This window comes from Amblyomma mixtum, chromosome 3, assembly GCF_055824585.1.
Source record: "Amblyomma mixtum isolate Tamu chromosome 3, ASM5582458v1, whole genome shotgun sequence".
Taxonomy (NCBI): Eukaryota; Metazoa; Arthropoda; class Arachnida; order Ixodida; family Ixodidae; genus Amblyomma; species Amblyomma mixtum.
In genome coordinates this window covers 148,120,965-148,135,007 of record NC_143014.1, presented here as the reverse complement: position 1 = coordinate 148,135,007, position 14,043 = coordinate 148,120,965, and the positions used below count along the sequence as shown (strand labels likewise).

Sequence of the window (14,043 nt, the reverse complement as noted above, 5' to 3'; positions counted from 1 at the left end):
CATTATGCGTGTTCGGACTAAAACTCGTCACCCTGTCTCACCGTTTTGAGATGCAAAAAGTACACAAGTCTGACGCTCCTTCGGAATCTCAAGCATGACTGTGATATAAGTGGAGATGCGTTGTCTACGCACCACAGTTATCTGCCCCTATTGAGGTACTCGTACGATTGGAATTACAGCATGCTTTAGAAGCAACTTAGGAGAATTTGAATGAAATCGGCATAAATGACGCACTTTCTTGCCAGATAGCGTAAATTTCTAACAGCTGCAGAATACGCATGCCACCGTAGCCTGAGCCCTTCCATCGTCTTCTTTTCTCGCTGTGCGAGCAAGTAACACACTCTTCTGGATGGAATTAACTTTCGTGGCTAAAATTTCTTAATATCTATAAGCCTTACGGGAGACAGTGATGAGAGGTACATTGCAATTTCCGTACTGGTTTCTAGATATGAATGATTAACTGATGCTAACCACCCTGGAGTGTATTGTCTGACGTTTCATTTCGTTTGGTCCTCTGCACCTGGCTGCTGCTCCCGGTGACGTAGGCTCTGCAGGATGACGTCAGGCTGGTTGTGGAAGGAACACAATTATTGAAACCACTTGCACTTACACAAACGTGCCCTACGCCCACGCCACACTGCCGGACTGGCGTCGGCACCGACAGATGATGGAGCACGACGACCCGTTTGAGACGCCTGAAGAGCTTTATGCCTCTAATCCAGTCTCGGCAAAGAATTGTGGGGTGGAGAATGGTCTCTGTGACTCGGCCAGACTGGATGCGGAGACTGTATAAGGCGTGGCTAGCGGCGACGGCGCGACAGTACAGGGGTGTCTGTGACTGGCCGTTCGCTTCCCCAGTTCCTGTTGCTTTCGTTGCGACTGACGTCAGGAGTGAATGAAATGAAAACGACATTAAACCGCAAAGCTCAAACGCTTAAAGGTGAATGCTGACACGAACAAAATGCCAAGTAAAATTGACCTTCAGCGATTTACACAACTTGCTTTATTCTCGCAGAAAGTAACTCCAGAACTGTTGCGATGCCCGTGCAAGAAGTAAATAACGAAAGAACATGCGCAGGTGGCACCGATCCTCATCGCGCATTTTAAAGACTCCTCTTTTTTTACGGACGACACATCAAAGCAGCAATATAACCAAGCCTCGAAAGATTACGTCAAAGAACCCAGATCTTGACTCCTCGACAAAATGTATGCGAATTTAAAATATGCTAAAATGGCAGGCGTAACTTTGAGAATTGTGAGCCTCTTTCCGCCCACCATGTGGTCATAGTCTCCGCTATGTACTTTCATGTCGCCGGTGCCCACAAAGGCGCGTTCTAACTGGCAGGCAGTGAGTGGCAGGCTATGGGAAACTTGGGGGCCGCATCAGTTGCTGACTAGAAGGCAACAGTCGAACATCAAAAGGGAACAGCTGACTAAAATCCTGGCAAAGATGCTGCATAGACGTTTAAAAGCGAACTTTCGCAACCCCTGAGAAATACGGGCGCCACCATTAGGTGACCCAAAACGTTCTTGCTTCGAAGCGGTCCCGCCTGCACAATTTCGTATTTAAATCCTCGATTCCGCGGCGCACTCACTACGAGGAGTAGTGCGGAGTCATAATGTGTTTTTTCTTCGCAATGGAGGCTGCTTCGTGAGTTCACTGGAGGCGATCAGGAGCAAATCCTGATAGGAACGGAGTATTGAAAAAGAATGGCATGAGATCAAAACAAAAAAGCAGCAGCATGGCTTCCTGGCGACTCGGAGACACCAGAAAATAGTTACCTAAAAGCAGCTTATGTCCTTAGTGCCCTTTTACTGAGTCGAGGAAACACGGAGCTTTCAACATGCATTTAGCTTTCTACAAACTTGAGCCCGGCATTTTTTTGGAATAAGAGATAATATATGATCCGTTAGGGTAACAGAACACATTCTAAAGAACGAAACGTAGCACGGGGCGCCAAACGTTAAACTGGACAAATGAAATTTCAAAGTCCGCGGAGATAAAGTGGTCATAGTTCACGCAGGGTCAGCTTCAATCGAGGTCAGTGTCTGGAGAGCCTCTTGGCCTGCAGTGGATGTAGCTGTGCTCATCATTATAATACTCTAAACAGGCAGAATCACTGGCACAGAAATTGCGGTCGTGCGGTAGGGGAACGTGAGGATTCCGCACTTGCTTATAGTATAGGTATACAGGTGCGCATAGCACGGAGTCATTTCTGGGTGTTCATACACACTGTTGGCCTATTTCCCGCGGATGACATCCCCTTGTAATAGGAGGTCAAGATCAATGAAACACTCAACCCTTTTCGGCCTTTTTAAGCTTGCTGTTCACTGACGCAAAACTTGCGGAGACACTTTTCAAGGTTTCATACTTACGCATGTTTCGTCCCGCAGAAGAAGCCTTTTCGCTTATGACGACCCACCCTGTAGCCCATTGCGAAATGTAATGTCTGCCTGTTGACAATGCAGCACACACTGTCGGGTGACTAAGGTCGGAGAGTATTCGAAAACCACGCTGGCGCGGGTGTTGTTTCTGTATGTGTGACTGGAACAGCAACGTGAACTTTCGTAAAAAAAAAATCCCTTGATCATGCGAGCTAAGTTAAAGGAAGACCTGATCGCTTTCTGCAATTTTTCCTTGTCTTGCGGATGCCTGAAAGATTTTGATACGACACGTACTACGTCCCAGCACTTCTAGCCTGCAATAAGAGGCTTCTTTCCGTAACATTTCTACATATACAATCACGAAAAGTCGTATTAAAATCCTCTCAGCCGCAAGCATGCGAATATTGAATTATCCTTATATCACGATGTATTAGCCACGAACGAATAGAGCATGGGTGTTGAGCAAGGCAGCTTCTTCACAATGCTTTAAACGATAGTTTATCAACAGCCGAGGAGACTACCGGCAGAGCCACACACATACTCGCACATCCTCCAATACTGCAGACCCCAACGAAGAACGCTTCCACCAACCTATTCATCCTTGTCAAGAGCGGAACGTCACGGCGTGGTACCAGCTCCAGATGAAGTCCTTCCCTTACCTCCACCACGAGCGCAGCTCTTTATGGGCAGCTGATTTGTCCAGCTCTAGCCTAGGCGATAAGCGACGGCTGATTGCGTGGGCGCACAGGATAGCAGAAGCGATCGGAGTCATGGGCTGAGGACCCCGCCTGCGATGACCGGTCTCCCACTCACTCTTTATAAATGAAGTTTTTCACCACCACCACCGGCATGAGTGCGTCCGCCCGCTCACGGTAGAAAGGGAGAAAGCAAAGCAGGTTTTCACTCGATTAACGCCACCCAGACAGCTTCGGTGTCAGCGTTCCTACCTCTGCTCACCAACAGACGGTTCACGAATATTCTTCCACGTATGTGGAACAAAGTGCACTTATCCTGCACAAGAAACAGTTTGGTTCCTTTCAAGCAAAGGGGTATATTTCGACAGAGAGTTAGTCTTCAGTTCACAGAGTCCGTTCGCACGAACCTTTTCTGTTCTTTTCTATTCTATTCACGAACCTTTTCTATTTAAGATTGCCAGTTTTTCCTGTGGTCTCACTAGTGGCAAAACAGATGTGTTAACGCTCTCACCTTATAAGCGCTAAATCAAAGCCGTTTCTGCCGAATTGTCGTCGGGTGTTACTAGTTCTGCTACAATGTCATGCGATACCCACCATCAGAGCAGCTGTGCCTGGAGTCCCTCGGGCACTTTCCGGAAGACGCCACCGCCGTAATAATTTGTTCTGCGTACTTCCAAGACATCCATAACCAACTGCGACAACAGGAAAGGAGGCAGTTTGGTGCAGTATTCTGGAAACAAATAACGCCATGTTCATCAGAACTGCCAACGCTGAGTAATCAGTGCACCCCGTTCCCTTTGCAAGGTCGAGTCTGTTGTCATCTTCGTCCCGTTTGCTTCTGCCGCAGATCAAAGGCATCTACCATACCTCTCCAATTAACCCTGTCGTGCGCCCTCCACGGCCAGCCTATTACCGGAAAATATCCCGACCACACCCGCCCTCTTCACTCTCGCCGCCCCCAGCTACGTTTACATATACCCTTCCAAACATTCTGCTGTCATTACAGGCTATCGATTCTCTGTGCTACATGCCACCCTGAGTTGATTTCCTTCCAAGCCCACATCAAGGGGCGAACAAGCTTTGCTTCATCAACAGCGTGCCACACACATAGGCCTGGTGGGCCCAATCTATAGCTCGTAACAGGCGGGGGGAAACGACTGGAAGCCTTGTTTAGCGCCTCAGTACACAAGGAAAACAGTACGCTGAAATGCGAAAGGCGTCGTGTCACCTGTGAGGACACTGAGCGTATGTCGCTTAAATGCCAAGTATACTGCGCGGAGGATTGATCCACGATTGCGAGTTATTTTTATTATTAAGTATTCTGCATACTTTTCAGCGAAACTCTTATTTAAACTGCAGCCTTCTTGTTGAAGGCATATCTTTATTAGCATAAAAGAAAAAGTTCGGCGCGTAAAAGCTTCCTTCAGCCAAATCCAAAAGCCTGAATTGCTCACCAACGGTAACGCACGTTATGGAAAATGCGTCTTTAATTGAATAATGACTAACTATATACGAATGTGCGCGGCTCTTATATGTGTTCCCTGTCAAGAAAGAAAAGAAATTCTCGCTTAGTTCAGGGCATGCTGACAAGTGCTTTATTATGAACAACTGCTTCTTTTGTCACAATAATGCGTTGTTCGAGGCGTCCAGCGATGTAGGCGGTGGCCATTGATATTAAGAATAGAAATGCAGGTGACACCAAACCAAGATAGTGCAAGCAACTAGGATAAGAGGGAACAAAATTGCTGGCTTTTAAAGCGACAGCTTCCACTCATTCGACAGAACAATCCGTAGCCTCGTAGGCGGTATAGTTGTTGGCTTGACTTATATTGGAGTAAATTTCCCAGCAGTCTTCTTTCTCAGATTCCGTCGCGCCTTCGTAATACCAAAGGACATAGCCTGCACAAGGAAAAGGAGAGGTACGTCCATTAATCACATTGGCGTCTTACAGCCGTTATATGCAAATTTAAAGCATGCAGGATGTCTTCGGTTGCGGTGACCGATTGCACGAGAGCGCAAACGCCTCGCCCAAGTTAAGACTTCTTGTTTTTTGACGGCCTCGGGGTATTAGTTAGGGCTGACAAGTTTTAACCGCTCGAGACCAGCGAAATTCACAGTTCCGTGTCCTCGTGTCAATCGTAAGGGCACAAGATGTCCAGAGGACGGCTTTGTCCCGTCCATATTTCATGCGTTCAGCCATCCCGTTTGAATCGTTTCAAGCACCGGCGTTGGTGGTTAGAAAATTCTATTAATTATTCTCAAACCAATTAGGCGCTTTATCGACCCCACAGAAGAACTGCACACGCACAAGGCATTGTGACTGCAAACGATGCGCAGTTCATTTAATCGGCGTGTGGTATACCAAGTACTGGCTCGCTTCCAGAAATCGGCAATGGTTTGGTCGGTTTTAACTAATGGGGTTCAAGACTGATGTAATCTAACCCTTCACAACATAGCCAAGAATAGCCGCAACTTTCGTTCTTACCGTCAGGACCATCACCAACTCCAAGTATGTCGCAAGAGGCGTAATCACTGTACTCCACTGTTTCTTCAACGCTCTCATTATCTGAAGAGAAGAAGAGTATTCAGCGTTAAGAAATTTTGATAATTCTGGAGTCGTGCAGAAGATATAGGAAGAAACTAGGGCCTGCAGGTAAAATTAAAACTCTTGATTTTGCATAAAATACTTTGAGAGCTGTGAAGACTATGAGTGTCAGGTGTTTTTTCACAATTTTCAGGTGTCATCAATGTATCTTCCCTGCATAACGTTCTTTACAGTTAACGAGTTCATATCTAGCCGTGGAGGCTGCAGTGGGAATCTGCTGTCTACTGAATACTGTTAAATTCAACAGTTAAGGGCCCAAATTTCGAGCAGGGGCCCTATTTCTACTACAATGAGAAGCAACAAAAAAAGGGCCTCCACGCTAAGTTTTCTACCGCTTCGCGAAATCTACCGGCGTACAACACGCGGTGAGAAATCACGAAGCGTGATATCTGCTTCTCTAATTACTGCATATTCTTCTTTCCGAGAAAGTTCTGTGAAAGCAATAGCACCTTGACGTTTTTCTTTCATAAGAAACCAAACACTGCACTCAACCTTACCTGAACTTTCCAAGCCGCAAACGACCAAACGACTTCGAACATTCGCGACCGCCGAAGCAGAGGTAACGGTGGCGTTGGCAGCAGTTTAGAGTCGTCTCCTCGTCAGCTCGGGAATAGCACATAGTTCCATTAAAGGCGGATTCACAGTGGCGAGTCGCGAAGCTCGCCCAACAGGTTGAAATCAATTTGTTACGCACCCTCCCCGCTTTCCGAGTGCTTCAGAAACCTGAACTAATTGCCCGAAAACGGTCACGCTACGTTTGCGACTCGCCAGTGTGAACCCGCCTTTACTCTACGCCAGTGCCTCTGTCTGCAGCCGGCACTTACGGCTTCAAGCCGCCTATGTGCCGCAGCACCCGCTTTCTCCACTACCCCTACTGCTAGTTCACGGTCGTTTTAACGTTAGTAGCGCTCAGAGAACACTGCTGGCATATCTTTGAGTAGTGATGTGAAACAGGCAGGCAGGAAGGCATAAAAGTCCTCCAAAGCCAACTATTTATTGGGCGAACCTGCGCATCGATAGAACAAAACTCTGCGCCGACGGTAGCGACACCGGCGCTCGTGGCTGTTGTCGAAATTAAAATGGCGGAGGCTGTCGTCCGCATTCTATTTAAACGTGACGCAGAGCACTTCAGTTTAAAGGCGTACATGTGGCGTATGCAAAAGATTTACACAAGTGACTGACGACACGAAGGGCGGAATAGCACAGGGCGGCGCTGCGGCTCGCTAGCACGCTGACAGCGACTGCGTTGGGCCGTTCCCACGCTTGCAGCAAGAGGTGGCCGGTAGAAACTTTTGTCAAGCGATCGGACTCCAAAGCATCGTAGTGCCACTGTATTGACCCAGGCGTTGGCCGGTCGTGCGTGCCACTCCACATGGTCTTCCTTATTTATTAAGCGCAGTCGTCTTGAACAGCGATACCTTCATTTTTATTGCGTTTTTGTGGTCAGCGAGCCTTTCATCGAAAACAGAGTAAAAGATTTCTTCGCAGGCGATGACTGCCTGTTGAACTCCCCTTAGACTGAATAGTGGGAACGGCCTGACACTCTCGTTATCGGTGTGCTCTCGAATCGCAGCCCCTGCGTTGGCACTGCATCGTATATGTGCTAATATTTTCGCTCGCCACTGTGAGCCTTCGTCAGCATACCTGAAATTTGCACAATAGAATGTGCGTTCTATCTCAATCCTTGGCGGACAACGTGGTCGCGCCCAGCAAGCATACACCGGAACACCAGTAACGAAAAAAAAAACATAGCTTCCCGGCAAGCTTACTTAGTGCACTTGTAAATGAAAGCCGATTTGTGCTTACCCAAAGAAAGAGAAAAGTGGGCAGCGGAACGCAGCGATGATTTTTTCACTGCACTGTTGTGACTTGATGTTTCAGATAGCATAGGGGTACTGCTACACAGTTTTCAAGAAAGAGGCGCAGATAGTTGCTAAGTTAAAGGAAGGAAGGAAGGAAGGAAGGAAGGAAGGAAGGAAGGAAGGAAGGAAGGAAGGAAGGAAGGAAGGAAGGAAGGAAGGAAGGAAGGAATGAATGAAGGAAGGAAGGAAGGAAGGAAGGAAGGAAGGAAGGAAGGAAGGAAGGAAGGAAGGAAGGAATGAAGGAATGAAGGAAGGAAGGAAGGAAGGAAGGAAGGAAGGAAGGAAGGAAGGAAGGAAGGAAGGAAGGAAGGAAGGAAGGAAGGAAGGAAGGAAGGAAGGAAGGACAACTATATGCTTTCAATGTGCCTTTGTTTCTGTCTTCCTGCCTTGTTCTCACTAAAATCTGGTTCGAGTGCATGCGCCCAATACAGTTTGTGGGATTCATTGCCGCCACAGAAGCACCCACGTGCTGCGCACAGCTGGCGTGCGCACGTGTAATACTCACACTCAGGAAAGTAAACAGTCAGGGAACCATCGCCGCTGCCAGCTTGCAACGTTGCAGTATCGTTGGTGCTGCATAATAAGCACGATCAGTATCGAGCGTTGCTTTGAATATCCATAAACTTTGTATATTTGACTTGTGCGACAGAAAATATTAACACGATCGGCTACGAAGAGGGGCTCGAAGACCATTTCTTAAACTGCAATTCTACAGGTTTTCACTATATATTTTTTTAGGGAGGGGGGGGGGGGTGCGGAGGGGGGCGGGTGGGGGGGGGGAATCGAATAATAAACTAATACCCGGCTGGGTGTTGGGAAACACAACATAACAGTTAAACACCTAATTTTTTCTATGTGGTGGTCTCGCTTTCTTATGTTAGACGGTGCGTGCAAGCCCTGACATCGGGGACACTAAATGTAATTAGTATAGTGACTCTAAGCAACTCTGCGGACGCAAGTACCACCGCGTCGCCTGGGAGGCGTGCAATGTCAATAACCAGCCTGGCATTAACCAAGATGCAGGCTTTTTATTGACACTACATTTCGGAGCACCAAGGTGGTGATATCCACACAATAATACAAGTTATAATCATCACAGGTGGAAGCAAGAGCTTTTTGGCGGCAGCAGAGCGGCCGATGGCAGCGCCGAAGCGAGTGCAGCGGTGGCGTCGGTTGTGCGATTCCTTTTTCGAAAACGTTGTGAAAGATGATCAAGCAAGTTTAAACAATAAAAGAAGCTATAATTAACGAAAAATAGGCTGCTTTAAATTCACATACAGAAAAATATTTATCTTTACGACGCAATAGACATGATCATAAAACCCAGCATATCCTCTACAGACGTCAGTGATGCTAGCCGCAACGAGAGAACCCAGCGTAGCGCTACCACTCGCTCAGACCTGGCACTGTTTGCATCCATCATCAGCCTGACTATGCCCACTGCAGGGCAAAGGCCTCTCCCATGTCTCTCCAATTAACCCTGTCCTTTGCCAGCTGCGGCCACCGTATCCCCGCAATCTTCTTAATCTCATCCGCTTAGCTAACATTCTGCCGCCGTCTGCTAAGCTTGTCTTCTGTTGGAATGCCCTCCGTTACCTCTAAGGACCAGCGGTTACCTTGCCTTTGCGTTACATGCCCTGCCCAAGACCATTTCTTCCCCTTGATTTTGACTAGGATTTCATTACCCCGCGTTTGTTCCCTCCCCCACTCTGCCCGCTTGCGGTCTCTTAACGTGATGCCTATAATTTCTGTGCATAGCGCGCTGCGTTGTCCTCAACTTAAGCTTAACCCTCTTCGTTAGCCTCCAAGTTCCTGCCTCATAGTTGAATACCGGTAGTATATAGCTGTTGTACACTGTTCTCTTGAGGGATTTTGCATTACAAGATATAAATTCCAGCCTAAACAGACCTCGAGTTCTTTCCTCGTTATTGACGCCATATGGTGAAATTACCGCTATGCCAATATTTTCATACTCGTCGCCGACATTAAACTGTCCTTTTAAAGAATGCTGTATTAGAATATGCCACAAGCACCTATCTATGTTCAGAAAAATATCACGAGAATTGTTAATGACACATTAGAAATGTGTGATGCTTTTTTGTGCTTACTATGGAGCAGAGCTGTTTTGCCTAGCCTGGAACAGGTACTCAGCACTACGTGCACTCTCGTTCAAAGATTGTTGAGTCATGATCACGCAGCTACCCTGGGCATCTTGCGCTGTGGAGCCGCCAAAGTATTTAGACTTCGTTGACTCGATAACCTAAAAGAAAATAAAATGGCGGGAAAAAACTTCTACAAACAAGCTCAGACTTGTGTGGTATGGCGTGCTTCGAGTGTGTGACGGCTCGCACGGCTTTACGCGCTCTTTCTCATTCTAAGAAAAAAGGTTATTTTGCTTGAGCGTACAAGTTTATGCAGGGAGTCATCTTTCCGATATCGAGCCGCAACTGGATCAGTAGCAATTTGCGCAGTTTACCAGTGCCTGCCTTTCCAGACTTCTCGCGACAGCCTTTGAACCACGCTGTTCAAATGGGTTCATTTCTAGTAGGGCTAGATTAGAGATGCGAAAGCACAAGATTGCCTTGCTTAACCAACGCGAAATTTAAGTCCTGCTGTCTCTTTCACGGCAAAACCGCTCCCAGACGTCAAAACAACCTGCAACCAGTGGTTGCGGAACGATTTCGATCATTGAAAGGAAGTGCCGCAGATGGCACCGGGTTAAAAATGGGAGCTGAATAGAGTCGGAATGAAAACTTCGTTTCATCACGGGTTTTCGCCATGGGTGCAATGATTCCGCCATGTCTTGGGCGTGCTGCATGAAAAAATAGCCGGCACAGCTTGGCACTCAAATGCCGAAAAAAAATATATTGCGTATTGGCTTTTTTATGAGCTCAAGTCTTCGCATGGGTCTAGTAATATAGCTGAAATTTTCCAATTCCTCTCCTTCGTAATGAAAAGTGCAATAACTCCAGGGCATTACTCTTGCTGTCGACTGGTCATTAGTAATGTTGGCTCATATTCCTTCAGGCAATAATCCCTGATCTTGGATTGCAAAACGCACCTTGTAAATTACCGCGCGACAGCGCTAAGTGGCCAAAGATGCGGGGCTCGTTTGCCTCGTTGGCTTATTACGCAAGCGCCCTTATCCACTGTGATGCCGGCTTTTAAAGCATGGTATACACGTAATCGTGTAGCGTGTTGGTCTTTTAGCGTTACCGTTCACGGGTCAGATTCTCAAAGTCGCTCGTATGCCTCCGTAAGTGAGATCGGTTCGTGTCGGACTGGAGCCCCAGCCTTCATCCATAGTTGTCTCCTTGACTGCCAGCGCACAAGTGTCGACCATTAGCGATCTGATCTAGCATATGGAGCGGTAAGGCCAATTTCGTTTATTGGCCCCAAATTCTTCACACTTTTACTAATTTTCCACCGGTCTCCCTCTGGTTCGTTGCGGTATAAATTTTGCTTCTCGGCTTCGGGAACTGCGTACGCGAGGAACTGATAAAACGCACAGATGTTGTTTATCCTCGTGACGGTTCTAACAAGTATCTTATCTCTGAACGTTTGCCAGGCCCCATAGCTGTGGTTGGTAACAGCACTTTCCGGATTCATTATATTCCGTTTCTCTCATTGCCAGCTTTTGCCTGTTACGTCAGGGCTCAGCAAGCAAGCCGCACTGTCACCAGCTCTGATATTAAAAGTCGTACTCACCGGTGCCGAAGAAGTCATTGAACCAATCGAGAAAAGAATGGCTCTGAACAGGTCTGCAATGCCTCACCTTTAGCCGTTGTTTTTTCTCGAGTTGTTTCACCGTTCAAGCCTTCCTGACAATCCTTGCGTTACATCTTAAGCAGCGGCGCTGGGCGTAATGTGCTCTAGTGGTGATACCAGTTACACATGCAGCACAAAGAATAATTTGGCGCATTTTGCTGTGGCCGGAATGGTAATGCAAGTACAGTGGTTCAATCCCAACATTATTCTATTTTTGTTATTTTCAACTTCAGTTCAGGGAAGCCCAACGTTGTGTTTTTTGCGGCATGTGCGGCCGGCGTAGCGGCCGACAGGAACAATACGGAATAAAAAAAAAATGCTTACATTATTACTGTTCTTATTAAATACTGTTTCCTTCCTCTTCCATTCTTGCTTTCTTATGGCGTTTTGTCTCGTAATCATTGTCGAGTTTCATTCGAGTAGCTCTGGCTTGAATTCGTATTGGAACTGCAATAATTTTCTGCATGGCCAGTTTTGATGACGGTTCTCCAAGCATGAAGCATAAAACACATAAAGCATGCGATATGAACATGTTACAGAAGGCCATTGGTATGCTAACCATGGCACGCCAGTCATAGTGAGCATAACTAGGCCTCTAGTCTTGAAAACGCTGATAAATCATGTATTCAGGGTTCGTTGTTTACGCATACTGCATACCTGCCGCACATTGCTTACAGTGACTATAGGTGATTTTCAGCGCTGCGGTGCGGTGCAAGCTCCTGTTGACTCAAAAGAGACAACTCCGTCCTCCGACACAAGACATCTCTTGCCTGTGGAACAGGGGTTAGCGTGTAGGGCGAGGATTCAAGTATGCCCTTTGTTTGAACATGTGTACTTGTACTTCAGCTGCAAAATATGCCTTATGTTTTTATGCGCTAACACCATGGGTTGCCTTTTTGCAAGTAATGTTCGCTTGCGAAAACACAGGCCGTTCCAGCGCAAGCTTAAGTATCAACAACCTAATTGATAACGTTGCTGATAGTTATTGCCACAACCACAACATATAAATCAGTCCCCTACTGTACAAAAGAGGAAAGGGCCTCACCATGTACGCGTCGCAATTTTCTCCATTGGCTCCGCAGTATGTGCTGCTCGCCAGCGCTGTTGTAGCTAAAAGTGCTAGGGCGGTCAATCGGAGCAGCATGGTGGTGGCCATCACTCCGGGCTCCTGTTGGCCCTGCGAATTACTGCCACCGAGGTACACTGCCTTCGCACAATGTGCGAGCACCCTAGCGAAAGCTCGATTTTAAAGACTCACTGGTTCATGGTTACCGCCCTTATTCTGTGTTTTTCTGAACGGTCTCCGTTACGTCTCTTCGAAAACACCACCTGCGTCATGCGTTTCGCAAAAGCATGGATGTTTTCATCCAGCCTAACCATCATGACAGTCGGAATGGAGCATGCGATACGGAACAGCGCGCAACATGCGACCAGCTTTAATTTTATGCGGCCCTTGTGCGGGTATTTTCATTTCCTGTCACGTGCTTCTCAGGCAGGAATCAGGTTCTCTGTGAGGCGAACACCACGTTCATTTTGCATGGTGTTCACATCCTGCACATATTCAGCAATACGAAGCCATTGAAACAGGCTGTTTTCGATTCACGTGCACATGCTTGTTTCCCCCAGTTTCTTTGCGGGATGTTTCCGAGCATCCAAACTGCCTGTACAGTCCCTGACAAAAGTTGGCAGAATGCGGATTCACGAGAAAAAAAAAGTTATTTCCGTGCTGCGTCACTAGTCAGGGAGCTCGTATGTTCTATGCAGCACTCAGGTCCCCTCGTAAATCGATGTGTTTCATCAGCCTGCTTTGCCCGACTGCGTAGCAATTATTTTTTCCCTACAAAGCCACACACCACAAAACTTTTTACATCTATCTACGCAGCAGCTCAAACCTGAAGCTCGACGGCATTAAAGCAAATCAACATAGCTTGCTGCCAATATCGAGGCCCTCTAACCACATTTTGAGAGGTGAATAGCATCTATAAACACGAAAAAGGTTATTCAGCGTCATATTCCAAGTATTTTACATAACTCGTTCGCGTCCACGGTGCATTACGTTGAGGAGTGCCGCCTCGCATAAGTGCCATGACGAACATCTGTCGATGTTCTCTGTGGTTTTCTGACGACTGGCCGATGTTTTCACATACTCGCGCGTAGACCGCAGTCATTAGGTCTTTGGCCGCGTCCATTTCATTGCCTGGATCTTTGAGGAAAGACGCCGGAGCACACATGTCCCACGTCTTAACCTTCGCACCGAGTGATCCAGCACTTTTCAATCACTACACATTGAGAAGAAGAAATACTGAATTGTTGGTGGCGTCGCAACATTATGTTTTCCGGTTTATTTTCCCGTTAAGAAGTGATTGTTTAAGTGATGAAACTTTTTTTGTTGGAGCTAATCAGTCAACAAACAGTCATGTGGAATTTTTTCTCCATAAAGAAATGACAGACGGCACAGCCTTTGTTATGCTATATTTTGCGAATGAATATATTTCGCTGGCCGTTAGACGAAAATTCGATTCGGCGATTTAAATCTGACGAGCAATCTGTTCGCATATGTATTAGCTTAAGATAGCAAATGTATTTTTATAATACGACGTAATATACGTTGACCTTACAAAAGGCTCTAGTTAATAGCTACGGAAGAAACTTTTGTTCAGATATTGCTTTCACACATACACACACACACACACACAAACACACACGCACACACGCACGGACATACACA

The 14,043-nt window shown here is 46.8% G+C and overlaps 1 protein-coding gene across 1 annotated transcript; it reads right to left on the bottom strand.

The window, feature by feature from the left end:
• Window positions 1-4,652: 4,652 nt before the first annotated feature.
• Window positions 4,653-12,682, bottom strand: LOC149352342 (uncharacterized). The gene is made up of 5 exons (XM_089581505.1): window positions 12,361-12,682; window positions 9,656-9,807; window positions 8,053-8,120; window positions 5,566-5,646; window positions 4,653-4,979 (listed from the first exon to the last, which is right to left on the bottom strand). The coding sequence occupies exons 1-5, from the start codon at window positions 12,469-12,471 to the stop codon at window positions 4,852-4,854; spliced, it is 540 nt and encodes a 179-aa protein (XP_089437631.1). The 5' UTR covers window positions 12,472-12,682; the 3' UTR covers window positions 4,653-4,851.
• Between the last annotated feature and the right edge of the window lie 1,361 nt (window positions 12,683-14,043).

Bases quoted from the DNA above. Each gene is read 5' to 3' on its own strand.
- LOC149352342 (XM_089581505.1), bottom strand. From the start codon at position 12,471: ATGGCCACCACCATGCTGCTCCGATTGACCGCCCTAGCACTTTTAGCT. The intron at 8,121-9,655 runs GTAAGCACAAAA...CTTATTATGCAG, and splicing joins CAAAACAGCTCTGCTCCATA to CACCAACGATACTGCAACGT. The intron at 5,647-8,052 runs GTGAGTATTACA...TCTTCTCTTCAG, and splicing joins GACTGTTTACTTTCCTGAGT to ATAATGAGAGCGTTGAAGAA.